At 50.1% G+C, this 25,642-nt stretch overlaps 4 protein-coding genes and 1 long non-coding RNA gene across 6 annotated transcripts; 2 read left to right on the top strand and 3 right to left on the bottom strand.

The window, feature by feature from the left end:
- Positions 1 to 1,925: 1,925 nt before the first annotated feature.
- Positions 1,926 to 8,480, top strand: GFUS (GDP-L-fucose synthase). 2 transcript variants are annotated; one of them, XM_053467552.1, is made up of 11 exons: positions 1,926 to 2,038; positions 4,173 to 4,335; positions 4,502 to 4,616; positions 4,718 to 4,846; positions 5,049 to 5,122; positions 5,726 to 5,859; positions 6,267 to 6,331; positions 6,470 to 6,536; positions 6,842 to 6,921; positions 7,234 to 7,333; positions 7,925 to 8,480. In XM_053467552.1, exons 2-11 carry the CDS (start codon positions 4,184 to 4,186, stop codon positions 7,978 to 7,980), a joined length of 972 nt encoding a protein of 323 aa, XP_053323527.1. In that variant the 5' UTR covers positions 1,926 to 2,038; positions 4,173 to 4,183; the 3' UTR covers positions 7,981 to 8,480. The 2 variants fall into 2 exon arrangements, with proteins under 2 accessions (XP_053323527.1, XP_053323528.1); XM_053467553.1 differs by having other exon boundaries at positions 2,007 to 2,038; positions 4,134 to 4,335.
- Positions 8,481 to 10,190: 1,710 nt separating this feature from the next.
- On the bottom strand, positions 10,191 to 14,524 carry LOC128497771 (protein brambleberry-like). Its single transcript, XM_053467931.1, has 12 exons — positions 14,276 to 14,524; positions 13,976 to 14,104; positions 13,642 to 13,827; positions 13,310 to 13,532; positions 13,104 to 13,220; positions 12,531 to 12,710; positions 12,242 to 12,448; positions 11,744 to 11,891; positions 11,471 to 11,535; positions 11,152 to 11,333; positions 10,774 to 10,865; positions 10,191 to 10,350 (listed from the first exon to the last, which is right to left on the bottom strand). Exons 1-12 carry the CDS (start codon positions 14,522 to 14,524, stop codon positions 10,197 to 10,199), a joined length of 1,932 nt encoding a protein of 643 aa, XP_053323906.1. The 3' UTR covers positions 10,191 to 10,196.
- A 1,479-nt stretch (positions 14,525 to 16,003) lies between these two features.
- On the top strand, positions 16,004 to 19,966 carry PYCR3 (pyrroline-5-carboxylate reductase 3). The gene is made up of 6 exons (XM_053467119.1): positions 16,004 to 16,138; positions 16,909 to 16,973; positions 17,412 to 17,591; positions 18,742 to 18,954; positions 19,154 to 19,246; positions 19,686 to 19,966. The coding sequence occupies exons 1-6, from the start codon at positions 16,054 to 16,056 to the stop codon at positions 19,866 to 19,868; spliced, it is 819 nt and encodes a 272-aa protein (XP_053323094.1). The 5' UTR covers positions 16,004 to 16,053; the 3' UTR covers positions 19,869 to 19,966.
- On the bottom strand, positions 19,839 to 20,223 carry LOC128497186 (uncharacterized). Its single transcript, XR_008354283.1, has 3 exons — positions 20,170 to 20,223; positions 20,028 to 20,085; positions 19,839 to 19,966 (listed from the first exon to the last, which is right to left on the bottom strand). It is a non-coding gene; the product is annotated as an uncharacterized LOC128497186 (long non-coding RNA).
- Positions 20,224 to 23,537: 3,314 nt separating this feature from the next.
- Positions 23,538 to 25,384, bottom strand: TIGD5 (tigger transposable element derived 5). Its single transcript, XM_053466352.1, has one exon. The coding sequence runs from the start codon at positions 25,355 to 25,357 to the stop codon at positions 23,675 to 23,677; it is 1,683 nt and encodes a 560-aa protein (XP_053322327.1). The 5' UTR covers positions 25,358 to 25,384; the 3' UTR covers positions 23,538 to 23,674.
- Between the last annotated feature and the right edge of the window lie 258 nt (positions 25,385 to 25,642).

Here is a 25,642-nt window from a genome sequence, read left to right as displayed (position 1 = left end):
ATACCTACACCTTACCGCTTAAAGGGTTAATGCATGGGTGAGGGGCTTCAGGTCCCCAAGTCCATGATGTCATCATACCTGGGAACTCTCCTGGAGAAGTGCCGCTTGTCCGGGTTCACACCTCCGGGTCACGGGGTCCTGACACGCCCCCTCCCCGCGATGTCAGGTATACACGTCCCCCTGCTTTTGAAGGGTTAATATGTGTTTTAGATGGTTGCTGAGAAGTTGGCCCCGTTATTATATGTGTAAGGGGCCCCGGCGGATCGCCCCTGTAAAGCGATTGGGAGGGGGCCCCAATCAGTACATGACTCAGGGGCCCGTAGTGTGCCGCTTTGTGCCGCTGCAGCAACATTACCCCAACAATCATCACGAACACAGCAAGCGATCCAGCCGCGACCCAAACGATCAGCTCTTTAAATAACGCTATGCTCCTCCCACAGCCACACCCTGACACACCCACTAAAGCCAACGTGCCCCTGCCTTACAGGAAGAGTATTTAGAAAATCATGCCCCGTGTGGGGCGCGCACGTCCATGACCGCCCAGGAGAGTCTTTTCTCCCCACAACGTTCCGGGACCAGAGAGCCCCCTGGAATGCATGATTATACCTGCCAGGTGTCCCTGTGCTGGACAGGCAGTCCCTCTTTGGGATCCATGTTTTACTGTAGCCTGTACAAAGTGTCACCGTGCCGCTCGGCCCAGGCAGGTCGCATCTCTGCCGCGCAGGTCCAACATCATCCCACTCAAGATTCTTACAGCAAAACCCGCGGCTACTGAGATCATCTGCCGGGGGCATTTCTACGGGACCCCCATCCATCTCTGTGGCATGGGGGAGGGGGCAGCTATTGTGTCCCATGGGGCACTGTGCCTGCTGAAGAGGCAGATTTTTAGGGTAAATGGGCAGATTCACAGTGGGAAGCTGCTCCAAACGGATACTGGAATCTCCAATTTGTTGCATGAAACCCCTGCTTGCACACAGGTGGCTCTATTACAAGTTATGGTGCCCATCTTCAGAAATAATCACCTTTTAATAAGGTTTCTCTTATCGTGGATGTTTGAAAGAGAATATAATCAGAGCCGGACTGGGAATAAATGACCGCCCCGGAAACCGTATAACGCCATATATTAAAGCAGCCCATATTGTGTTATATAGCGCCATCAAATACAGTAGCGCTGTACAATGTGTAGAGAGGACATAACACGCAGTATATAACATAACAATTTAACTTACAGAGACAACAGGTGAGGAGGACCCTGCGCACAGGAGCTTACAATCTAGAAATATTACTTGTAAGGAACGGCCTATAATAAATACTTCCAGCGTCACCGTCATACCTCATCACCTTCACCATGACACACACACACACACACACACATACATACATATATATATATAGCCACATATAGAGAGGTATAGGAACATGTGTGACGACACGTGTCACATGTATAGGCTGGATGAACTGAAATCATGTTATCAGCCCTCACACGCCTCATCGTGTTCCGTGTCACGCGTGTTCTCGTTTGCAGAGCTTCTCTCATAAATTGCACTTTAACTTTCCAAGGCGTGTTCTCTGTCACCCGCAGCCGCTTCACGCGTGGTTTGTAATTATTACACGGATAGATCATTATACGCCCCACGGCTGCACAGGAGACAGAAATAACATTCACGGGGTCCTACTGCCCTAAAATCCCCAATAATGTGTATAGAAACAGCAGGAAATGGGTTAATACATTGTAAACAACGTCATTCTGCTCCTAAATGCGTCACTCAGTTAGACGATAGCCACGCCCCGTCACGCCTTTAATCACACCCCTGAATAAAACATGCCCCTCTCAGGCAGATTGTATCGCTGGGAGGTGTGTTTATGTCTGTAAGGAGCCTGTCACTCACAGCCTGTCTCCGCCTCATAGAGGCGGGGTTAACCGGTAGTAAGCGAGCCCTCTCAGTTAGGACTACAGTTCCCAGCGTGCTCCGCGCTCTGCTATAGCGACACGTTCACACCCGGAAGCGGAGCCGGAGCTGCGTGCAGGATCTGCTTGGTGAGTCAATGCTGAAGAGAAGCGCCCCCCGCACTGAGCTGCACTTACAGGGGCCACACTCAGAGCTCACTCACCTGGCCCGTACTCAGGGGCTGTCAGGCTGCCTCTCTGAGCATAGGAGGAGGGGGAGAGTCACTAAATGCCCCTCAACTGGGACCTGGGAAGAGGAGAGTGAGTGAGTGACAGGGACTCACACTCAGTCAGTAGATAGGAGTAGAGGAGGCAGCAAGGATATGGGGAGAGAGTCATTATACAGGAGGAGAGGGGTAATGGTGACAGAGAGACTGCCAGTGCAGGAGGAGGGAGAGAGTCTCTGAGTGATTGGGGGGTCACTAAATGGGAAGACAGGAGAGACATAAAAAGGTTGAGTGACACTCAGTGTGACAGTATATAGAAGGGGGCAGTCACACGGGACTGATAGTCTGTATATAGGGAGAGACAGTCCTTATATAGGAGGGGGGAGTGGCACTGAGTGACAGGTGGGTGACGGTGTATAGGATGTTGGGGGGACACTCAGGGGAAGAGACACTCGTTGTGATGATGGGGGTGACAAGGGAAGGGGCAGTTGCGGTTCTGGCAGATATAACGGGGCAGAGGCTCCTCCGGGCTGTGAGGGTAAAATAATTCTCTGGGCTGTTCTATTTCAGGCTGGAGTCTGCTATATTTGGGAGCGTTTGGCTGAATGGATATATATACACTATACAGCGCAGGGGCACGAGTACAACACAGGCCCCGGGCTAGCTATAGAAACAGCGTTTATACATAATATATAGGCAAATCTGTGACAAACCCTGTATTATGTATGGAGATATCATCGAGCCAGCCCCTTTATAATGTATAGATAAATCAGTGAGCCGCCCCCCTGTATAATGTATAGATAAATCAGCGAGCCGGCCCCTGTATAATGTATAGATAAATCAGTGACCGGCCCCTGTATAATGTATAGATAAATCAGTGACCGGCCCCTGTATAATGTATAGATAAATCAGTGACAAACCCTCTATAATGTATGGAGATATCATCGAGCCGGACCCTGTATAATGTATAGATAAATCAGCAAGCCGGCCCCTGTATAATGTATAGATAAATCAGCAAGCTGGCCCCTGTATAATGTATAGATAAATCAGCAAGCCGGCCCCTGTATAATGTATAGATAAATCAGTGACTGGCTCCCTGTATAATGTATAGATAAATCAGTGACCGGCCCCTGTATAATGTATAGATAAATCAGTGATGTTAGTGGGCCCCTGTATAATGTATAGATAAATCAGTGATGTTATTGGCCCCCTGTATAATGTATAGACAAATCAGCAAGCCGGCCCCTGTATAATGTATAGATAAATCAGTGACCGGCCCCCTGTATAATGTATAGATAAATCAGTGACCGGCCCCCTGTATAATGTATAGATAAATCAGTGCCCCGGCCCCTGTATAATGTATAGATAAATCAGTGACCGGCCCCTGTATAATGTATAGATAAATCAGTGACTGGCTCCCTGTATAATGTATAGATAAATCAGTGACCGGCCCCTGTATAATGTATAGATAAATCAGTGAGCCGGCCCCCTGTATAATGTATAGATAAATCAGTGACCGGCCCCCTGTATAATGTATAGATAAATCAGTGACCGGCCCCCTGTATAATATATAGATAAATCAGTGACCGGCCCCCTGTATAATGTATAGATAAATCAGTGACCGGCCCCTGTATAATGTATAGATAAATCAGTGACCGGCCCCTGTATAATGTATAGATAAATCAGTGACCGGTCCCCTGTATAATGTATAGATAAATCAGTGACCGGCCCCTGTATAATGTATAGATAAATCAGTGATGTTATTGGCCCCCAGTCAGAATTCCCAGTTCTCCCAGAAATACCGCTTCCTGCTGGCTGCTTTGCACTGGGGTGGGGGGTGGGGGGGGTAATATTCAGACATGTTGTTTGAGTCTCTGGCCGTTCCATAACTGCCCCCCGCATCCCCGATGCTCCCCCTGACTGTGGTGAGACGCGGCTGTTTAAATGGCGTGTGGCCTCGACGGGTGATCGTCACATTATTATTATTATTATTATTATTATTATTATTATTTATATAGCGCCATCACATTCCGTAGCGCTGTATGTTCTGTGTTTAGGTTGTTCTGCCATGTCTGCCCCGGGTGAAGCGAAACCTAAACGGATCCTCGTCACCGGAGGGGCCGGTCTCGTTGGGAAAGCCATTGAGAAGGTCGTGGCGGATGGAGAGGGCCGGCCGGACGAGGAGTGGATCTTCGTGGCCTCCAAAGATGCTGACCTAACGTGAGTTGGGGGCAGGAGAACCCCAAACCATGGATAGAATTAGTATTCATTGGCGGAGGGTGGCGGGTATCGTCCGTTTTCTGTGACGCCGCTGACACGCGCTGTATATTTGGGGGTCTTCTGATGCTCGGGTCGGGGTCACCGCGTTTTCTTTCTCCCGCCGCAGGGATGCAGCTGCCACCAGAGCGCTTTTTGACAAACACAGACCCACGCACGTTATCCACCTGGCGGCCATGGTCGGCGGACTCTTCCGGAACATGAAATATAACCTGGATTTCCTGGTAAGAGGCGCTTCGGCTGCGGGCGCTGTCCGTGTAGCATCTATGTGACCTGGCGTGTTCGCGTGTTAAGCCGCTGCCTCCTCTGCTGTTCTGCCTTCCAGAGGAACAACCTCCACATCAACGACAACGTCCTGCATTCGGCGTACGAAACGGGCGTGCGCAAGGTGGTCTCCTGCCTGTCCACCTGCATCTTCCCAGACAAGACCACCTATCCCATCGATGAGACGATGGTAAGAAGCCCGCGGCGCCGAGCGTTACCCGCACGATATATTACGCTTCACGCTGCGTGCGGGGGAATGCAGTTAGAACGCTGGCAGCCGTCAGCTTCACGGGCGAGCTTTCCCCGGCCGCCATCGCGCTTTCCCCGGCAAACGCAAGTACAAAAAAAACCCCTCCTTAAGTATGTTGTTTTTCCATTTCTGTGGATTTCAGATTCATAACGGCGCTCCCCACAGCTCAAACTTTGGATATTCCTACGCAAAGAGAATGATTGACGTGCAGAACAGGTACGCTGGCTCTAAATGGCTACACCAGGGGCGTCCAACCTGCGGCCCTCCGGCTGCTCCAGGACTACATCTCCCATCCTCCTCAGCCAGCACCTTAGCTGAAAGAGCATTATGGGAGATGCAGTCCTGCAGCAGCTGGAGGGCCGCAGGTTAGAAGCCCCTGCCTTAGGTGGTCTTAAGGATCCCTGATTCCAGATGAACACCAGACAAATGTTGGTGCTATATATATTTATATATAATATAATATAATATGTTCTGCATATAATTAATCTGAAGCCTGAATTTGGATGCGGGGTGGGCATCATCTCAGCTTGTAGGAAGTGCGGCCCCTGCAGATAATCCGATGGGGACGCATCGAGACTTCTGTCACTGTAATATGAACGGTGTCTGGTAGGGGACGGAGTGCGGTGGGCTTCTTCTCGGTGTAACGCTGGGTCGATGGGTTGGATGAATCTCTGAAGGACAGGCTGCTCTCCAGTCATTGTTTAGCCGCGGTGGGTGGACGGCGAGGTGCATCTCCCCCAACATTTTAGGATCTCCAGGGTAATAAGAGCCGTGATGTAGGTAGGAGAAGCCGCTTCCTGATCGTCTCTCTCGTTCCAGGGCGTACCACGAGCAGCACGGCTGCAGCTTCACCTCCGTCATACCCACCAACGTGTTCGGCCCTCATGATAACTTCAACATTGAGGACGGCCACGTCCTGCCTGGACTCATTCACAAGGTCTACCTGGCCAAACGTGAGGATCTGTGCTGTCTACATCTCAGGGGCTGCCGTCCAGACGTAATAAGAGCCTTAGGTGTTGAGGGGGGGCTGGTAATATATAAAGGGTTTCCTGGCTTTCTGTTAAGTACCCTCTAGATGGGGCAGTCTGGTGATAGATCCTGGTGGCCTCTCGGTCTCAGGACGCCCTGTGATGCCCAGATGGGGCCAACCGCTGCGAGCTTAACCCATCCCTACGTGGTGATAGAAGAGCCACCTATTATAAGAGGAGATCCTGAGGGCGGATTGCTAGGACTGCATCCACGCGTTCCAGAAACTTGGATTAAAAGGGTTTTTTATTTTTTTATTTATTTTTTTAGGTTTTTATAGGATGGTTTGGTCATTCTTCACATACTGTCTATTTTTGTGTGTTTTTGGCTCCAGTTAACGGCGCACCTCTATCCATTTGGGGGACGGGGAAGCCCCGGAGGCAGTTCATCTATTCTCTGGTAAGTCTTCCCGGCAGCTTGTGATGGGAAGTTATTCCGGTAAGGGGGGGAGGGGCAGTGAACGGGGCCTTGTAAATCGTGCTTAGCGGGTAAGCGCCTCCCCGTTGATATCGTGACATCCGCTTCTTTCTCTCGCAGGATCTCGCCCGGCTCTTTATCTGGGTTTTACGGGAATACGACGAGGTGGATCCGATCATCCTGTCCGGTGAGAGACCGCGGAACTCGCTCAGTGATATCCGTGACTCTATAACCCCGGGGCGGTCTGATTAACGAGATATTACTAATTAGCATTATTCCGTCTGTAACTTAACGTGTTCGCGTGTGTATGTGCCACGCCAGGAGATGTGCGGATTATCTCCCAGATCTATAGATAAACAGGAACAATCATCCCGTAATATAACAATACCCGTAATATCCTGGCCGGTTAAAGCCCTTGGTAATGTTTGTGTTCTACCCGCTCACCTCCTTTCTTCGTTTTATTGACTGACTCCTTTTTGTGTCTCGTCGCAGTTGGTGAAGAAGACGAAGTATCCATTAAGGAGGCCGCCGAAAGCATCGTCGCTGCCATGGACTTCAAGGGTGAAGTAATTGTATCCTTTCCCTGATTTACCCCTCTGGACTGATGCAGTCCCTGTAACGTTAATCAGAATAAAGTATCAAATCGCATCCATTCCCAAAGTTCCCACTGGGTAAACCTACCTGTGCACAAGCAGGAATGTTTTTTTGAAACGAGTAATTTCTATGTGACTTAATGAGCAAAGGAGGCGTCCGTACTTTTGGTACATTCATTACGGGAAGCTATTGCTTTGGTACTCAGGGGGTTAATTTTTTTTCCCGGACTCTAACTCCTATCCTCCTGAAGCTCGAACTTCCTATGTTTCTTAACCTCCCTTCGCCTCCAGTTTGACAGCACAAAATCCGACGGGCAGTACAAGAAGACGGCGAGTAACGCCAAGCTGCGGAAATACCTCCCCGACTTCCGCTTCACCCCCTTCAGTCAGGGTAAGACGGCCCGGCGGAGCCTTAAGGGCCTAGCGGCGTTTCCTGTCGGCGTGTTACATCCCAGCGCCGTAACTGGAGGGGGTCGCGGCTGCGACGGGGGGCCCGTGCCCCTAGGGGACCCCTTGTTTCTGTCTCTATGCGCCGTTTCCAAGTAGTTTAGAAAGGGCCCTTCTCACCTGGCCCGCACCGGCACGAGGAGACAGGAGCGTATCGAACGTCACGTGACCCCACGAGGGGGGGGGGAGAAGGCACAGACAAGTTGTTTGGGGGTAACGATGGCACAGACCAGCTGTGAACTTGGGGGCCCCCAGCGCAACTTTAGCACCCGGGCCCCTGGTCAGGATCCATAATGGAGCACCGCATAGCAAAAACTGTGGATATTCACCGGTCGCAGTGTTTTATCCCTGTTTTCCTCGTTTTATAATTGTTCAGGGAACTCCTTATTGCCATAGAAACTAAAAAAAATGACGGTTACGGAGGAAGCCGCCGTGGGGTCCAAGCAGCTCTCCGGGGTCTGGGACGTTTCACGCCGTTCGTTTCTTTTCTATTCTATGTAATTGTGGTTTTTGTTTTTTTTTTTGTTGTTTTCAGCCGTCCAGGAGACTTGCGATTGGTTTAACGCCAATTACGGCCAAGCGAGGAAGTGAGAGCCGCGGACGGACGCCGTGGAGCGAAAACAAAGCCCTGAGACCGTAGAAGCTCGGCTTGCGCGTTGGTGGCAGACGTGGGATATGCCCGTCACGGCAGAGTTTGTTAGGCGGCCGCCGTCTTTGCTGGAGACTAAAGCGGGTTCTTTTTATTAAAAATGAATATTGAGCGGTATCTACACTGTCTCCGGGGGGATCCGTAATCAATACTGGGGATACATTTATAGGGCTGTGCGTCTGCGCATGAGCTGAGGTCTCTTTAAAATAATATGGAACCGATTCAAGCGGGGTGTATTTATTTTTACTACGTTTGGGGTCTGTACAGAATGAAAGGTATAGATTTCGCTTTGCTGCTCACGCTCCAGGGCTAGTTTTTCTCAGCTGTTTTCTAAATCTTGTGGAAATTTGATTTTTTTTTCCCCCGACTTCTGTGATTTTGTTAGAAGTAACTTTTGTTAAATAAATAAAACCTGAGATGGGCCGGGTGACTTCGCAATGAAGAGGAGTCTGGTGCTTTTTACTATATAACTGAATGTGGAACCCTCGTAAAAATCGCCCGTTTCTCCTGCTGTAACGACTCAAATCTTAATCAGTCGTTGGTCTCGTCTTAGATTCAGGAGCCGTATGTCTATCCCGCGCATGTTTAATACCCTCACTGTATTACCCTCTACCACTTCTGCTGGGAGGCTGCTCAACTTACCTACCACCTTCTCTGTAAAGTAAGACTCACATATCTAACCATCTAGTTAGAGATCTAATAGTAGACGCTGCACACCAAAAATATAACGTTACCGTATTGTAGCATTATTACCTTTCATTGCTTACTAAATCCAAGAGGTTCATTTCTACCACGGATGCGCTGAAATGAAAATTCGGGATACATTTGACAAAAACCAAAAGTGACTGCCCTGCAGGATGGGGTTTTTCATCACTCACAGCCTCCCTGGGCCATGCCCCCTTATACATGTTCATTCATTTACTCATTCACAAACACTCATTCACACACCCACCCCCTTACCTGAACTGCAGATTTCCACAGGGGCCACTGCTTCCCTGTGTGTTGCTCACGCTCTGTGCGAACAACTTCTTCTCCTGCCCAGGGGAAGCAGGAACAGAGCAGAGTTATGCGACGTAAATTCACGGGACTCTGCTGGGTTTCTGCTTCCCCTGGGCGGAATAAGAGATGCTGTGTGTATGAGCAAAGTAGAGAGAAGCAGCAATTGCCCCCCACCCCAGCCTGCCCCTTGATGGAGTTATATTATTTTCGGCAGTTTTTTTTTTAACCGATATTGTGCTGCATCCCTACTTTCTACATGCGTGGTCTGTCAGGGGCAACTTCCTCACACACCGATTACCCAACTGTGGGGTCCAGTACTAACACGTCAGCCTACCACGGATCCCAGCAAAGCGGACAACATACAGCCAGGGGCACCGTAATGAAGCCAGGACAACAATCCTGGATACATTTACAACCAGGAGCTATGGAGATACCCAGTGCACACAGAATGGATCCAGTCACAATGTAAGTGCCACCTAAAGTCAGTTACTCAGGGCACCTAATGTGGATTTGTCAGCCCTCTTTTCCCGATAGGACCCCCTGTGTTTGTTACTTGCCTCCTGTATGTCCACCTAATGCCCCAACCCAGGTTCCTTCTCTTGTGTGCCTGGTTTCATCCAAATACCATGTGAGACAGAGTGGGCCATACCATCTGATAGCGGGGGCTTCAGTTCACCCGAAACCACTGCTAAGTAGCGATCAGAGACCACCGAGTGCGGGGCGAGCTGAGGCGTGGGTCGTTATCTTATATTTCTTTGTAAGCGCTGGTATCTCTGATTATGTACGGATCTGTAATGCCTCGGCCCGGGGTATTTCAGACGATCAGTAGGGCCGTTATATACACACCCAAGACGCGCGTAACAAAATAACTTAAAATGTTTATTATAAATAAAGTTTGACATTCAGAACAATCACAAGTAAAATTAATTAGTTACGTTATAAAAATAGCGTCTCCGTTACAGATAGAGGTTCCAGCAGGCGGCACGCGGGGTATGGATACCAGAGATGAACCGGCCGGGTCTCTCCTTCCCGACGATCTAACAGCCGAAACCGGATCCGACGCATTTACCGGATCGGGATTCCGACGGTCGTTACGGATAAAGAGCGGGAATGCGGAACGTCCGGCCCCAGAACTAAGGAGCGTGGATCAAGTCCTGCGCTAGTGTTTGGGGAAGTCTCCCGCCGCGTAGGACGTCTGACCGGATGCGTGGACGCGGCAGAACTCCTGGCCTCCGCTGGCCTTGTTCCGGCACGGCTGACCGGCTCGGGTGAGGGCTTGGCAAAAATTCCGGGGCGACATGGAAGAGACGGACCTGTTGTAAAGAAACGACGGCCAGGACTGAAGAACATGAATTATACAACTCAATGACCAGGACCTGTAACCTCCGAAGGAGGAGGAAAGTTAGAAAAGCATCATCTGAAACTAGAAGAGTCAGATTTAGATGGGATGTAAGGGAGTTTTACTTAACCGAGAGGGTGGTAGATAAGTGGAACAGCCTCCCAGCAGAAGTGGTGGAGGGTAATACAGCGAGGGGATTAAACATGCATGGGATAGACATACGGCTCCAGACTTCACAGAAGATTCAGAATCCCAAAGATCTCATTAAAATGGAACACCCAGAGCCCCCCCCCCATTCCACGCTTCTAGAAAAGTCACTCGGCTCTGCAGATTAATCCGGACATTACGGTGAATAACGGAGCCTCGGCGGCGCTCGCTCCGGACGCCGGACACTTACACGTTGCTGGACACAGAACTATTTGGGCTGTAATTTCTCGATTCAGACATCGCATCGAACGCGGCTCCCAAGTGTCGCTGCGGAACTTTATCCTGCAATAGCCACAAAAAGGGTTAATAGCCTCAGATTGGCTTAATATCGCAGGGAGAGCCGCGGCTACCGGGACTCCCAAAAACTTATCACTACTATCAGATTAAAAGAAAGCTCAAAAATGTATTTGTTGGACAAAAATAATGCTTTCAGGCAGCTGCATACTCGCCATTTGCACGAGTCCTGTGGGAAACAATAGAACGGCTCAGTCTTAATCACCCAGCCAGATACTGTGACTAATAAAGAGTCTGGCGGAACGGGCTTAATGAAAGACAACGATAATGGCACCTGCTTTGAGGGGGTCTCGTGGCCCCTGACAGAATTACTGATACTGAGACGACGAAGTTTCATAGCGGGGGTGGAATGGCTGGGGGTCTTCAATCCGCGCTGCGACTTCCACGCCAGGTTAGCGGGGGACGCCACAAGCGAGTCCTCTTTAACCAAACTGTCCCCCTCCAGAACAGAGTCATCTGATGGGAAAGAGAAGGGTTCAGTGTCCGAGCGCCACGCACAAGAGCAGCACTCTACTCCCACCTGTGTTTATTACTCTATACAGAGACAGGGCTTTCCCCGCGACCTCCCAAAAACTGTTATCTGAACCTCTCACCGAGTAAGTAGCTGTCATCCGCCAGCCTCCCCAACTCCTCTTTCAGTACGGCTCCCTCGCACGGCCTGTGAACAGAAAGATGGGTTATGTCTCAGTGTGTATAGAACAGGGACCCTGGGCACAGCAAGGCTGCACTGCCTGTCACCGATCCATGAAAAAAAGAAAAAACAGAGACCCCCACGACCGCTAGGCATGAAACCTACAGATATCTACATACCCAGGGGGGCGTCTAAAACTAACGCAGCAGGACAGACAGCTTTCACCAATTCTCACCTCTCCGGGGTGGAGCAGAGGAAGCCTTTGTCTGTCCCCTTCCCAGAAGCAATGGCCGATGCCGCGTGAGTCGGGGGCAGAGCGGCGCATGATTTTCGGCTTCTCACCTTCTTGACACAGCGAAGAAAATTCACCAGCATCCAGTGAGCTGCGACGAGGCAAACGCAGGGTTAAAGGGAGAAATAAAAGCCTTTTGCCCCTGGTCACTCTTCAGTCTCCTTACACACGGACTCCGTAGGGTGAAGATCACCGTACCTGGGACCGCTCCAGGTTTCCTGGAGACTCGGGGAGAAGCGCAGCTTCTCCAGTCCCAGATCCAAACCCTCCAGGTCACGGGGTCCTGACACGCCCACTCCCCACCCATTTCCCCTTCAATGGAGGGTATTGTCCTCCAGCGTCAGCGGGGCCACCCGTGGCTCCCACAAGGGTAGGCTCTGGTTAGCCGGGGCCCACAGGTTCCCCGGTACGAAGCAGCGTTGGCCTGCTCCGGGTACTTGCCGGTCACGGTGCACACCAGCAAAGCCGTCAGGGACCTGAAGCTCAGCGACGTGTGCTGGTTGAGCTCCGACAGAGCGTTGCACAGGATGAGGAGCAGGAGAACGGCCCGCGAGAAACCCGGCGTCTGCAGGAAGGTCATGAGAAGCGCCAGGAGCAGGAAGTACGCCCCGTGCAGGACACACGTGTAGATGGCGTTAATGTTCCCGCCTAAAGGGAGAGAGCGAAGCTTGTATGCGGGGAACGCTCTAGACGGACAGCCGTACGGAGAGACCGCGAGGGAGCACAGTACCTGCCCAGTCAACGAAGCCCTGGATGTACCCGAGACGCTGCTCCACGCTCCTGTGCATGTGCTCCATGGCGTACAGCACCGTGCCCAGGCTCCGATTCATCTTGTTGAGTTTCTCCATGAGCACGTCGTAGTAGAGCGCGGTCCGGTTCTGATAGGACAGGAAGAGGTCCAAGTTCGACTCTGCAACATAAGAGCCGAGCAGTCGCCCTGTAAGTTCTGGAGCGGGGCCCTCAGGAGCCCAACTTTGTGTGAAAGAACCCTGAGGCCAGATGGCCGCTCACGGGCCGGGTTCTCATCTCCTGACGAGTCTGTGTGTATTAATGTATATCTGTTATGTACGGTTATTGCCCCATTTAAATTGTACAGCGCTATGGAATTTGTGGATGCTTACAAAAAAATGAAACCTTATCAATCATAATAACGATAATAAAAGGAGGATTGCGCAGAGAGCATTAGGCTCAGGTCTTTCCACAAACGTCGGTAGCAAAGCAGAGAACGACTATTTCCGCCCCAGCCTTGCTTTCGACCAAAAAGCTAAAGTTTTGGGTCTACAAGTTAAAACCGTTAACCTACCAATCTTGGAGTAAACGTCATGGGATCGAGTCCGGACCTCGGAGAGGTCGGCTAGGATGGCTTTGTGTCCCTCCTGGAGCTCGGCGTCTTGTACCACCAGCTGACTGCTCACGTTTTCTGGAAGACATTAACAGACCGGCGTCCATTTCATTCCCGAAACTGAAGCCAAAACAACGGGTTCCCGGTTATCGAGAGGCAGCTCCTACCCATCCTCCGAGTGATGCCTTCAATGAGCTGGGCCACCAAGTGATGCCCGCTGGCTATGAGCGCCTTCTCCTCCGCTAGCATCTCCAGGTTGCCGTTGATTGACTGCTCCATGGTCTCCTGACTGTTCTGGAGCTGCTCTTGCTGGTTGAGCAGCTCGTTCTGGCTGCTCACCACTTTTTGCAGGGACTCGGCCGTCAGCTCCTTCAGTTCCTCTTGTCCATCCTGCGAAGGCAAATACGGATCTCCAGGTGCACGCAAGGACCACGCAAGGACCACAAGAGGACCACAAGAGGACGCTCACCTTCACCCAATAAGTCTATGGAAGTATTACCTTCAGCATTTTCATGGCTTCCAGCTGGTTCATGGCGGTGGACACCAGGGTATTGACCGTAAGCTCCGTCCGGCGTCTGAAATGGAGTTGGCGCGCGGCGTAGCAGACAGAGCGGGCCCGGTTGCTGACGATGTGATAGGCGTTCCAGGTGTCGGGATCCATGGACGACGTGCATTCTGCCAGCGTCTTGTTTGAGGACAAAGGAAATTATTTTGAATCATAATAAATGAAACGATCTCAATGCCCTCAAAGATCCGAGAAGGGAGCGCTCCGGGGAGCTGATGTTCCCAGGTATATCCCGGGCAGTACGGCTCCCGTAACTCATAATACCTACCATGTCGGGGGTGCAGGGGTAAGTGGGCCTGCCCTCCACCTCTGCTTGGCAGTTGAACAGAGACACCCCCAGCTTTGCTATCTCCTCTTCTGACATCTCCGTACAGGACGCCTGGAGCTGGCTGACCACCTGCCGATAACAGCATTCAAATAAACAGCCAGGGGGTGCAGCGGGGGGCACACGCCCGGGGAGGGGGGGGGGGTGCAGTGGGGGGCACATGCCCAGGGGGAGGGGGGTGCAGCGGGGGGCACCCTCGGAGCTGCCATTCGGTCACCACAGAGGTCACACTCCCCATCCCACCTTATGATGGCAGCCGTCCAGCGGGGAGAGCTCCAGGTGTTTGGCTTCGGCTAGGAACTTGTCATCAGATGTGGTCATTTCAAAGGGCGCGCTGGGGAGAGACCGGAGGTCAGGGGCCCGTCCGGGGTCCGCACCGGCTCCTGAGGGCCGAGTCTGTGGCGACTTCCGCGCGAACCAGCCAAAAAACGCGCTGGTGAACCCCGGGTGCGAGAGAATAACGACCACCAGGAGAGTGCGGCTCGGGAACATCTTCACACCTGAGAGACAGCCGGGTAAGAGGAACACGGAGCGCGTCACGCCAGGTGTATATAGTCCAGCAACTACCCTATATCATATACATTATATATACATATAGCCCAACAACTACCCTATATCATACACGTTATATATACATACAGCCCAACAACTACCCTATATCATATACATTATATATACATATAGCCCAACAACTACCCTATATCATACACAATATATATACATATAGCCCAACAACTACCCTATATCATACACATATATACATATAGCGCAACAACTACCCTATATCATATACATTATATATACATATAGCCCAACAACTACCCTATATCATACATGTTATATATACATACAGCCCAACAACTACCCTATATCATATACATTATATATACATATAGCCCAACAACTACCCTATATCATACACGTTATATATACATACAGCCCAACAACTACCCTATATCATATACATTATATATACATATAGCCCAACAACTACCCTATATCATACACATTATATATACATATAGCCCAACAACTACCCTATATCATACAGATTATATATACATATAGCCCAACAACTACCCTATATCATACACATATATACATATAGCCCAACAACTACCCTTTATCATATACATTATATATACATATAGCCCAACAACTACCCTATATCATACACGTTATATATACATATAGCCACACAGCTACCCTATATCATACACGTTATATATACATATAGTCCAACAACTACCATATATATATATATATATATATATATATATATATATATATATATATATATATAACCCAACTACCCTATATCATATACATGTATATATACATACAGCTCAGCAACTAACCTGTATCATATATGTATATAAATAAATACAGCCCAACTACCCTATATCATATACATACAGCCCAACAACTACCCTATACAAACATATGTACAGCCCAACGACCCTATATCATATACATTATATATACATGCATAAACATACAGCCCAACAACTACCCAATACCATATACATACAGCCCAATAACCAACCTATACCATATACATATATACAGCCCAATAACCAACCTATACCATATACATACAGCCCAATAACCAACCTATACCATATACATACAGCCCAATAATTAACAGCAGGGCGGGAAGTTAAAGGCAATTAAAGGGCAATAACGGGAGCACAACCCTAATACCCAATATATTATCAAAGCCCCTATACGGGACCGGAGCCATAAACTGCACGCCAGCCACACGGAGTGACTACTCTCTGGGGATCAAATGGTTAAAGCACCGGTTACCCTGTTAACCCCTTCCTTGCCTGACAGACACTCAACTCACACTGCAAGCGGCATTTGTTCTGCCAAAGACCCTTTTAAAAGATCGCATCAAAAACGTCACTCCGTCTCCCCCAATAGCTGCCCTGGTTGTGTCTCAGCTCCGCCCACTCCCGGCAACTTCCCCACGTGGCTAGGTGACCCTTTCGCTGCTGGAGAGGAGTAGTGCTGCTGTCATGGCGGAGGATGCAGGTTGCAGGGTGGGCTGTATCGGGGCCGGGAACATGGCCCAGGGGGTCCTGCGGGGGTTACTGCTATCAGGTAACTGGGGAGGGTATTACTGACAGGTAACTGGGGAGGGTATTACTGACAGGTAACTGGGGAGGGTATTACTGACAGGTAACTGGGGAGGGTATTACTGACAGGTAACGGGGGGTATTACTGACAGGTAACTGGGGAGGGTATTACTGACAGGTAACTGGGGAGGGTATTACTGACAGGTAACTGGGGAGGGTATTACTGACAGGTAACTGGGGAGGGTATTACTGACAGGTAACGGGGGGGGTATTACTGACAGGTAACTGGGGAGGGTATTACTGACAGGTAACTGGGGAGGGTATTACTGACAGGTAACGGGGGGGTATTACTGACAGGTAACTGGGGAGGGTATTACTGACAGGTAACTGGGGAGGGTATTACTGACAGGTAACTGGGGGGGGTATTACTGACAGGTAACGGGGGGGTATTACTGACAGGTAACGGGGGGGTATTACTGACAGGTAACTGGGGAGGGTATTACTGACAGGTAACTGGGGAGGGTATTACTGACAGGTAACTGGGGAGGGTATTACTGACAGGTAACTGATGGGGTATTACTGACAGGTAACTGGGAGGGTATTACCTACAGGTAACTGGGGGTATTACCGACAGATAACTGGGGGGTATTACCGACAGGTAACTGGGGGGGTATTACCGGCAGGTAACTGGGAGGGTATTACCTACAGGTAACTGGGGGGGGTATTACTGACAGGTAACTGGGGGGGCGCTCTCTCCACGGCCCGGCCTTCATTACTCTGTTCTGTGGTTTAAAGGTAAGGTTCAGCCGAAGGACGTCACCGTGAGCGCTCCCTCCGACAGGAACCTCAGAACATTCCAGGTGAGCGGCTGCGGTCTGTATGTAACGTGTTGGCGTGTGTATGTGTGAGCTGCAGGCACCAGCGACCTAGTGCCCTGTTTATTTACCCAGGGCCAGTGCATCAGGGCATAGAGTTTAACCCTTTACGTGTCGGTCAGCTGCCTACTGTACTAGCTCTGTTTCTCATTTCTACGTTTTTTAGTGAATGTGCTGTGATTTGCCCCGCGGGGGTGCAATGAGGGGGTAATGAGGGGCATCGTACCCCTTCCTCACACACAGTTTCATGCTCTCCCATTACCTCCTGAGCCGAGACCACCGTTACTGGGGTGAAGAGACCTGCCTTATACTGGGAGACACCGCAGGGATAGTTAAGATCATGTGGCCATTAGCGCGGGGACCCCCATAATTCCTGGGTCATGTGACACAGGGAGTTGCCGATTGAGTCTCCTATATTTTCAGGATCTTGGCTGTCACACAACTCACTCCAACATCGACGTCTTATCTGGCTCCAGCGTGGTGTTTTTGGCTACGAAGCCCCACGTTCTCCCCGGCGTTGTAAAGGAGATTTTGCCGGCGGTGACCTCTGATCATGTCATCGTTTCTATGGCAGCCGGCGTCACCGTGCAGACCCTGGAAGACGTGAGTCCAGAAACTTCTTTCTTCTAGGCTTGTGTATAAACCCAGGACTTTCCTCCGGAGCTCCCATGTGGCCGTCCGGTTGCGATTGTTTTACGGCTGTAAGTGATTCCGTCTTGTCCCGATTATAATCTGGGTTTTGATATTCGCGGTGTCTCCCTACCTTCTCCGCCGACAGCTTCCCCGTCACCTTTCCCGGCAGCTCAGCTTCTTCTCTTGCCTTTTCTTGTCTCCCTGGTATCAGCTCCCTGACACAGGCTTCCTGGAGCGCTTCTGCAAAAGGGCGGAGCCTCCAGCCACACCCTCTCCCCGAATTGGAGGAACAGGGGAGAGGCTGTCCCCGTGGTGCGCTCCGCAGAAGTTCCCCAATAGGCCGGGATATAGCAGACGGATTCGCAGAGACAGAAAAGAGTTTCTGCGCCTCTCTTTCTCCGCGAATTCGTTGGCATTTATCTTGCTTCTTAGAGCACTTCCACGAAAGGGCGGAGCCACGGGAGCAGAGGCCCCACCCCTTTCGCAGAAGCGCTCTGGGAGGCCTGGTTCGTGGAGCTGATATTGAGGAGAAGCGGATGAAGAAATAAGACAAGAGGCAAAAGAAGAAGCGGGAAAGGAGACAGGGACACGGAAGGGGTCAGCTGAGAAGGTAGGGAGACATTGACAAAGAATGTGAATGAGTGCGAGAGCGTGAATAAGAGTGCGAGAGCGTGAATGAGAGTGCGAGAGCGTGAATGAGAAAATACTGTTTTATTCTTCTACATGTGATTTTTTTTTTTTATAAAGTATGGTAATTTTGCACCAAACTAAAGGGGTGTGGCCTATAATCGGGACACTACGGTACATATGATGTGTGTTTTGTGCTCTCCCGATCCAGTAACCATGGAGATCGGAATAAGATAATAATAAATATTAATGCAAAACTCTTTTAATGCTGGCCAAAAATAGCCTGATGTGCCTTTATTGGTGACGGTGCGCCGTCCTGTAGAGTAGGATGCACCGTCCTGTAATCTTTCAAGACCTCTGAAGTCCCTTCTTCAGATGTTTTCAGGGACCCCCAAGGTCTTGAAAGCTTTCGTGACTTTACTTGTTGTTCTGCAGCCACTGAAGGCTACCGGAGACTCTTCTGTAAACGTGTGTCCTCTCTCTCTGTCTGCAGTCTCTCCCCCCTGGGACGAAGGTTCTCCGAATGTTGCCCAATTTGCCGTGCATGGTCCAGGAGGGGGCGGTGATGTTCTGTCGCGGTCACTGGGCCGGGCAGGAGGAAGCGGATCTGCTGAAGAGCCTCCTATCAAGCTGCGGTCTGTGCGAGGAGACCCCCGAGGCCTACCTTGACATCCACACGGGGCTGAGTGGCAGCGGCGTGGCCTTTGTAAGTAACAATTCACCGGCCTTGGACGCCCCCTGGGCGTTCCATGCTAATCCCAGTAGGGAGATGTGCTAAGCACTCTTCCTGCTGCTCAGCCGTCCCTCTCCTCGTTTGGCCTTTCTGGTCACCAGTGACCTCCACTCTATGGTTACCCGCTTCACGTTTCTTCCTGTATGTCCTCCACGTCTTCCCCTCTACTCAGGTTTACATGTTTGCAGAAGCCTTGGCGGAGGGCGCGGTTAAGATGGGCATGCCCAGCACGCTGTCCAATCAGATCGCAGCACAGACTCTGCTGGTAAGTATGGCGAACACAGCCCCCCCATGGCCACAGCTGATGAAATAATACACTGCTGTCAGTGTGATGTACGTTCAGTGTGATGAGAGGGAAGAGGCGATTTGGTATTTGGAGGAAGCAACCAGGGAAGTCTGTTCCTCCGGTGGCTGCTCATAAGTTTAAGTAGCAGTGAATAATTGTGTCACGCTATGACATCATGCATGTACTAAGGCAGTGGGTCTGGCAGGAGGCATGGAATCTCTGCTGCCCCCCACTGGATTCCCGAGCCGCTGTCTCCAGGCCCCGCAGTTGCTGCCCCAGATGTTTACGCAGCTGTTGTGTGAGGGGGGTAGAAAAGGCGGCTACCCATAGGCCGAGCGCCATAGGTGATTTTAGATTTTATTGGATGTGGGGTTCGGCTGACGCTTTGTGGATTTCTCTTTAAATATTTTCTTTGTAGGGAGCGGCAAAAATGATATTAAAGACAGGAGACCACCCGGCTAAACTACGCTCGGATGTCTGCACTCCTGGTGGGACCACCATCTACGGCCTCCACGAGCTTGAGAAGGGGGGTCTGCGAGCCACGGTAATGAATGCTGTGGAAGCTGCTACTGAGAGAGCCAGAGACCTGGGCAAACGCTAGAGGTGGGGACATCATGGCGAAGCAGAGTACTCCGGACCAGAGAATCGCAGAGGACCCCCAAACTCACTCATCTACAGAGGACCCCTCCACACTCACACCTCTACAGAGGACCCCCCCCCCACGCTCACACATCTACAGAGGACCCCTCCACGCTCACACATCTACAGAGGACCCCCCCACACTCGCACCTCTACAGAGGACCCCTCCACAATCGCACCTCTACAGAGGACCCCCCACACTCACACATCTACAGAGGACCCCCCACACTCACACCTCTACAGAGGACCCCCCACAGTCACACATCTACAGCCCAGCAGCTCATTTTAAAGGATTTATTTCAGTCTTATTCCACCCCGCTTGTGGATGTGTTCATCAGCCCCTCTTAGGGCTGCCCTTGCACTACGCAGTCCGGCAGGGTACGGGTTAATAGCTCTTCTGAAATAAAAATGATCTTGGGACCAGCATGGCTTCTCCTTCTCTAATGACGGTTCCCTCCTGATTTACGTTCGTTTTGGGACAGGGAATTTTTTTATCTTATTGTAATTATATAAGCCCAGCCTTAAGGCACAGCACTACCCCCGATCCCTATAGATCCACCGGCGAAGGCACGGGGCTGCTATTTAGGAAGCTATAGCACAGATATCTGAACTCCAGCATCCCCCCCCCGATAAATGCACAGTGCTTATTATATACACATATATGTCAGTGGGGGGATGGGAAAGGAAAATGATCCTGTGCAATACTGGCTGTGGGCTTTAGAGGTCACCCTAACACACACCCCGTATCCGACACGGAGCAGGGGTTCTGGGGTAAATCGCAGGGTAGTCCTGATTCAGCTCCTTGGCTTCGCTATATATTTTGACAGCCCCAGCGAGCTTCTGTTTGCAGGGGGTCTCTGGCTGGCCCTGTATAATGTAGAGTTAAACCAGAAAGGTTTCTTCAAAGAGACCTTAAAGATTTAAACGCTACATTTACCAAGAGGGTGGTAGGTATGTGGAACAGTCTCCCAGCAGAAGTGGTAGAACTAATCCAGTGAGGACATGGCTCTTGAATATTAGAACGAGACCAAGGACTGATTAAGGTTTGAGTCTTTACAGCAGGAAGAAGGGGGCCGGATGGGGCCGATTTGCCGGCAGGACCTACATTTTTAGTTTGAAGTGTTTTTAAGATGCGATTGAATTTTGCAGGGAAGAGAAATGGGGGTTAAAGATTAACGTTGGGGTGTTGGGTGTACAGTAACACTGCTGGGGGGATTAGGACCTCTCACACTCGCATCCCAACTAGTAGTTCTGTGGAAATATCACCCCGATACGGCTAATGAAATATTACAAAGCTGCTGGGCCACGCTTTATAGTAAAGGGCGTCCACGTGGCTGGGGTGTTCCCTGGAGGAAGAGTATTTAAAGAGTTAAACCAGGGATTTCACGCTTTTAATGAATTTCTGGGCTTTGCCACAAACCTCGTCGGTTACGATATCGCCAAGAACTGGTTTGGTGAGGAAATCACTGCAAAAATTCCAAAAACGTTTATTGAGATGAGAGACCCTACGCAACCCTACTTTAACCCCTTAAGGACCGGGCTCATTTTTCGTTTTCTACCCTGTGGGACCGAGGCTGTTTTGACACTTTTGTGGTGCTTGTGTTCAGGTGTAATTTTCTCCTCACCCATTTAGTGTACCCACATAAGTTATATATTGTTTTTTTCAGGACAAGATGGGCTTTCTTCAGATACCATTATTTTGATCGTATCATCTTATTTACTATAAAAAAAATAAAAAAAACATGGTGAAAAATTGAAAAAAAAGACATTTTATGACTTTTATTTGAAAAATCTTTTACTCTCCTAAAAAAGCAAGTAAAAAAACTAGCTAAATAGATTCTACTACTTGTCCTGAGTTTAGAGATACCCAATGTTTTTATGTTTTTTTGCTGTTTTTTGTACGTTATAGGGCAATAAGTACAAGCAGCGTTTTATGATTTCCAAATCTTTTTTAACAAATCTGGTCAGTCTGCCTCCATCTCCTCTTTGGAACATCTTTGAAGCCGGTTAACTCAATTTAACCCATTCAAACCATATATTTTTGAAAACTAGACACCCCAGGGTATTCCAAATGCTGTTATTTTAACCCTTTCCATGCACCAATTATACAACTACACTTTGTCAAACTTTGTAATAGTAATTTTTTTTATTTTTTTTCCCACACAAATTGTATTTTAGTTATAGATATACAGGTCCTGGTATATGTCACTGTCAAACAACACCCCAATGTGTGTTCAGCAACATCTCCTGAGTACAGCGATACCCCACATGCATGGGTTTGTCAGATTGTTTGGCTGGTAAAAGGCTACTTTTGGGGCATGCGTAATTCAGGTGGTCATTTGGTCATTCTGCCTCCATCTCCTCTTTGGAACATCTTTGAAGCCGGTTAACTCAATTTAACCCATTCAAACCATATATTTTGGAAAACTAGACACCCCAGGGTATTCCGAATGCTGTTATTTTAACCCTTTCCATGCACCAATTATAGAACTACACTTTGTCAAACTTTGTAATAGTAATTTTTTTCACACAAATTGTACTTTAGTTATAGATATACAGGTGCTGGTATATGTCACTGTCAAACAACCCCCCAATATGTGTTCAGGAACATCTCCTGAGTGCAGTGATACCCGACATGCATGGGTTTGTCGGGTTGTTTCAGATTTAAAATGCCACATTTGGGAAGTGCGCTTTTTTTCTCCATTTTGGTCAGTCTGTACCAATGCCCTATCTGTGAGCTAGGCCACTCCAATTTACCCCATCAGCCATTTTTTTTATATATTCGACACCCCTTGGGTATTTGAAGTGCTTTTATTTTAACTCTTTGAGATTTTTGAGAAATTTTAGCACTTGCTCAAAATAATAAACTTTATTTTTTTATTTTTTTTATTTTTTTAATACTTTTTTTATATTTTTTTTACACATTTTGCTGGTACTGGATGGTTCATCTAGTGGCATCACTGCATAATTATTTTTAAATGTTAGCACATTTTTTTTTTTTCCATTTTTTTATTTTTATTTTTTTTTGAATATTTTACTAATCACATAGTGATTAGAAAGCTGGGCTCCATTGACTTGCATGGTTGAATGCAGTACCTGTATTCAACCAGCAAGTGGAGCCAGTTCTCTAGAGGGTCTGGAGACCCTCTAGCGAACTTTTTCGTCTCTATTGTTTTATTTCCCGGGCCGCCGCCATCTTACTTGATGGCGAAGATCACCGGCAGCTGCGGCTGTGACCGCTCTCCGGAGCAGTCACAGCCCACCTAAAGGTAAGTGTTTGGTGTCGCTGGATGCCTCCTGATCGAGGCATTCCAGCGACACCATTTAAGTTTAGGAGGCGATCGTTGATCGCCTCCTAAACGCTTTTAAAACGGGCGTCCGCCGCCATACAATGTATGGCGGCTGTTGACGCCCCGGGGAGGGGCCAGACATGGCCCCCGATGCCGATCTCGGCCTTGCTGAATGCCTCGACATCGAGGCATTGCAGCAAGGCCGTTTAAGCGAAGAAAGTGATCATTGATCACTTTCTAAGCTTATTTAACTTTTTGACGGTTCAGGACCGTCAAAGGTCATTTAGTGACCTTCTTGTCATGACGGTCCTGAACCGGCAAAGGTCGCGAAGGGGTTAAAAAAAGAGCGTGTGTCTGCGCATGTGCAAATATAAACAAACACACCAAGTGAACAGCTCCTTCTGACAGCTAAACATGGTGAACTAAACAAGCCCTGGCACTCAAAGGGTTAAGCCATTACTTGGAGGTATCCTCGCCCTTAGTACCCGCAGCGCGTTCCCGGGCAGCCCGGAGTCTCTTTGAGTCGATGTGCGGTGGAGAGCAAGGAACGCATCTGAACTATTTTAAGGGGGCCGACCTTCTGAGGGTCTTGAGATTCCAGCCATCGCAGAGCCGTCTCCAGACCTTTAATCGCTTCAGATGCAGACGGGACGGGATCTCCAGCCCTCGCGTCTTCGCTGGCGTCTCCGTCTGCCGGTCTGCCTCCCGGCGCAGGGAACCCGGAAACCGAGTCTGCGGAGCCGTCCCCTGAGAGCTCATCCATAACGGGGATGGAGTCATCCAGATGCACCCACTCTGCGACATCCTCGGAGGCCGCGTGTCTGTACACCAGGGCCGCCAGGTTAGTCAGGTCGTTGAACACCCTGCTGTAATCCTTGCCGTCGTCGGACTCTGCGCTTGCACCGGTTTCAAAAGCGGCCCTGAGGCCGAAGAGCCAGCATTTCTCTATGCTTCCAGCCGGGATCAGGTTCCAAGCCTGGCCAGCCACGGACACCATGTCCTGGAGCATGAAGGAATCCGCGAACTCCGAGGGAGAGCTACCACAGGAGACCAGGAGCCTCAAAAGCTCCCGTTTATACAGTTGCTTAAAGGAAGACATTACCCCCTGGTCCATAGACGGGATCTTGCCCCTGGTGCTTCTGGACAGGAACACCACCCTGATATTGCCGTCCGGGGTGTGGAGTTCATCGTCGGTTGGTTTGGTCGGACTTTGGTTGATGAGCAGCACGGCTTTCTGTTGAAGGCCGTATCTCCTAAGGTGACGCTTCACGCTAGGAGCAAACTCCTCAAAAAACCACTCCCTCAGAAGCTCCGGGGTCATCCAACCGGTCTTACTGTGCCTGTAGGCAGCCGGGAACTTGTCCTGATTGCAGCGCCCAAGGCTCGGCGGATCCTGCGGCTTCCCAACAACCAATGGTTTCAACTTATGGTTACCGGTAAGGTTGGCAGCCAACAAGATGGTGACACGATCCTTCACCTTCTTGTATCCATCGGGCTGCTTGCCCAGTGTCACCTGACGGGTCTGATCTGGCAGCAGCTTCCAGTACAGTCCAGTTAAGTTGGCATTGTATATCTGTTCATCTCCATAGCCACCGTCACCGGTTGGCGTTTTTGGCCGCTCAGGATAGACTACAATCGGGCCGATTTCTGTTGCCCTCGCCTCCGACTCGCCGTAGATCCGCTGGCTCGATATGCCGTGTCTTTTCTGCCAGCGCCAAAACCAGCCGTGACTCGCCTTGAAAGTGCATTCGTCGCCGTAGATCTGCTTGGCGAAGGTTTCCGCCTGCGCCTGGATCACGGGACCAGACAGAGGGATTCCCTGTTGCCGTAACGCGACGAACCAGGTGTACACGGCCTTGTCGATCTCCTCCTCGTTGGCGAGGCGCATCTTTTTCCTCTGCGTACCCACCTCCCCGCCGAGTTGGTCCAGGAACCACCTCAGTTTCTGCTCATCTTTCAGCCAGCCCCGCAGAGTTCCGCCAGGCACCCCAAAATCCCGCGACACGCTAGCCTGCCGCTCCCCGTTCTTCACTCGTTCTATGGCTTCTAGCTTATCCTTAATGGAGTACGCCTTGCGAAATGCCATTTTCACCATGGCCGGCGTACATTCTGTCTCATCGAACACCTGCTCGGCCTGGCATGTCGTGGGCAGCTGGGACATCGCTCACCAGCCCCGCGCAGCTCCTGTTGGCATAAACGGCATCAGGCCCAAGTCCCAGGAAATGGTGCCAGGGGGCACCTCATCATTAAATCTGTGAGGGAGAGGCAGTGGTGACGGGGCCTGCCCAGAGCTATGCCACCTTAACATCCATGTACTTCCTCAATAGGCCCCTGGGGGCCAGGCTCTGCGGGGGAGGGGCCGGAGACCCAGCTGTGTTTATATACAGCTGTGATCGCTTTTGTTTCCTTTCTAAAACAACTCCCACCGCCAACCCCTCCTACCCGT

This window comes from Spea bombifrons, chromosome 5 (genome assembly GCF_027358695.1).
Source record: "Spea bombifrons isolate aSpeBom1 chromosome 5, aSpeBom1.2.pri, whole genome shotgun sequence".
NCBI lineage: Eukaryota > Metazoa > Chordata > Amphibia > Anura > Pelobatidae > Spea > Spea bombifrons.
The sequence above is the reverse complement of the archived record's forward strand: the minus strand, read 5'-3'. Positions and strand labels throughout refer to the sequence as shown.

Excerpts from the sequence above, each read along its gene's own strand:
- GFUS (XM_053467552.1), top strand. The coding sequence starts at position 4,184 with ATGTCTGCCCCGGGTGAAGCGAAACCTAAACGGATCCTCGTCACCGGA. Across the intron at positions 4,336-4,501 it reads TCCAAAGATGCTGACCTAAC|GGATGCAGCTGCCACCAGAG; the intron begins GTGAGTTGGGGG and ends CTCCCGCCGCAG. Across the intron at positions 6,537-6,841 it reads GGATCCGATCATCCTGTCCG|TTGGTGAAGAAGACGAAGTA; the intron begins GTGAGAGACCGC and ends GTCTCGTCGCAG.
- TIGD5 (XM_053466352.1), bottom strand. The coding sequence starts at position 25,357 with ATGTCCCAGCTGCCCACGACATGCCAGGCCGAGCAGGTGTTCGATGAG.
- PYCR3 (XM_053467119.1), top strand. The coding sequence starts at position 16,054 with ATGGCGGAGGATGCAGGTTGCAGGGTGGGCTGTATCGGGGCCGGGAAC. Across the intron at positions 16,139-16,908 it reads GCGGGGGTTACTGCTATCAG|GTAAGGTTCAGCCGAAGGAC; the intron begins GTAACTGGGGAG and ends TGTGGTTTAAAG. Across the intron at positions 18,955-19,153 it reads GTGGCAGCGGCGTGGCCTTT|GTTTACATGTTTGCAGAAGC; the intron begins GTAAGTAACAAT and ends CCCTCTACTCAG.
- LOC128497771 (XM_053467931.1), bottom strand. The coding sequence starts at position 14,524 with ATGTTCCCGAGCCGCACTCTCCTGGTGGTCGTTATTCTCTCGCACCCG. Across the intron at positions 13,221-13,309 it reads AGGCATCACTCGGAGGATGG|AAAACGTGAGCAGTCAGCTG; the intron begins GTAGGAGCTGCC and ends AATGTCTTCCAG. Across the intron at positions 11,536-11,743 it reads CTCTGCTCCACCCCGGAGAG|GCCGTGCGAGGGAGCCGTAC; the intron begins GTGAGAATTGGT and ends TTCTGTTCACAG.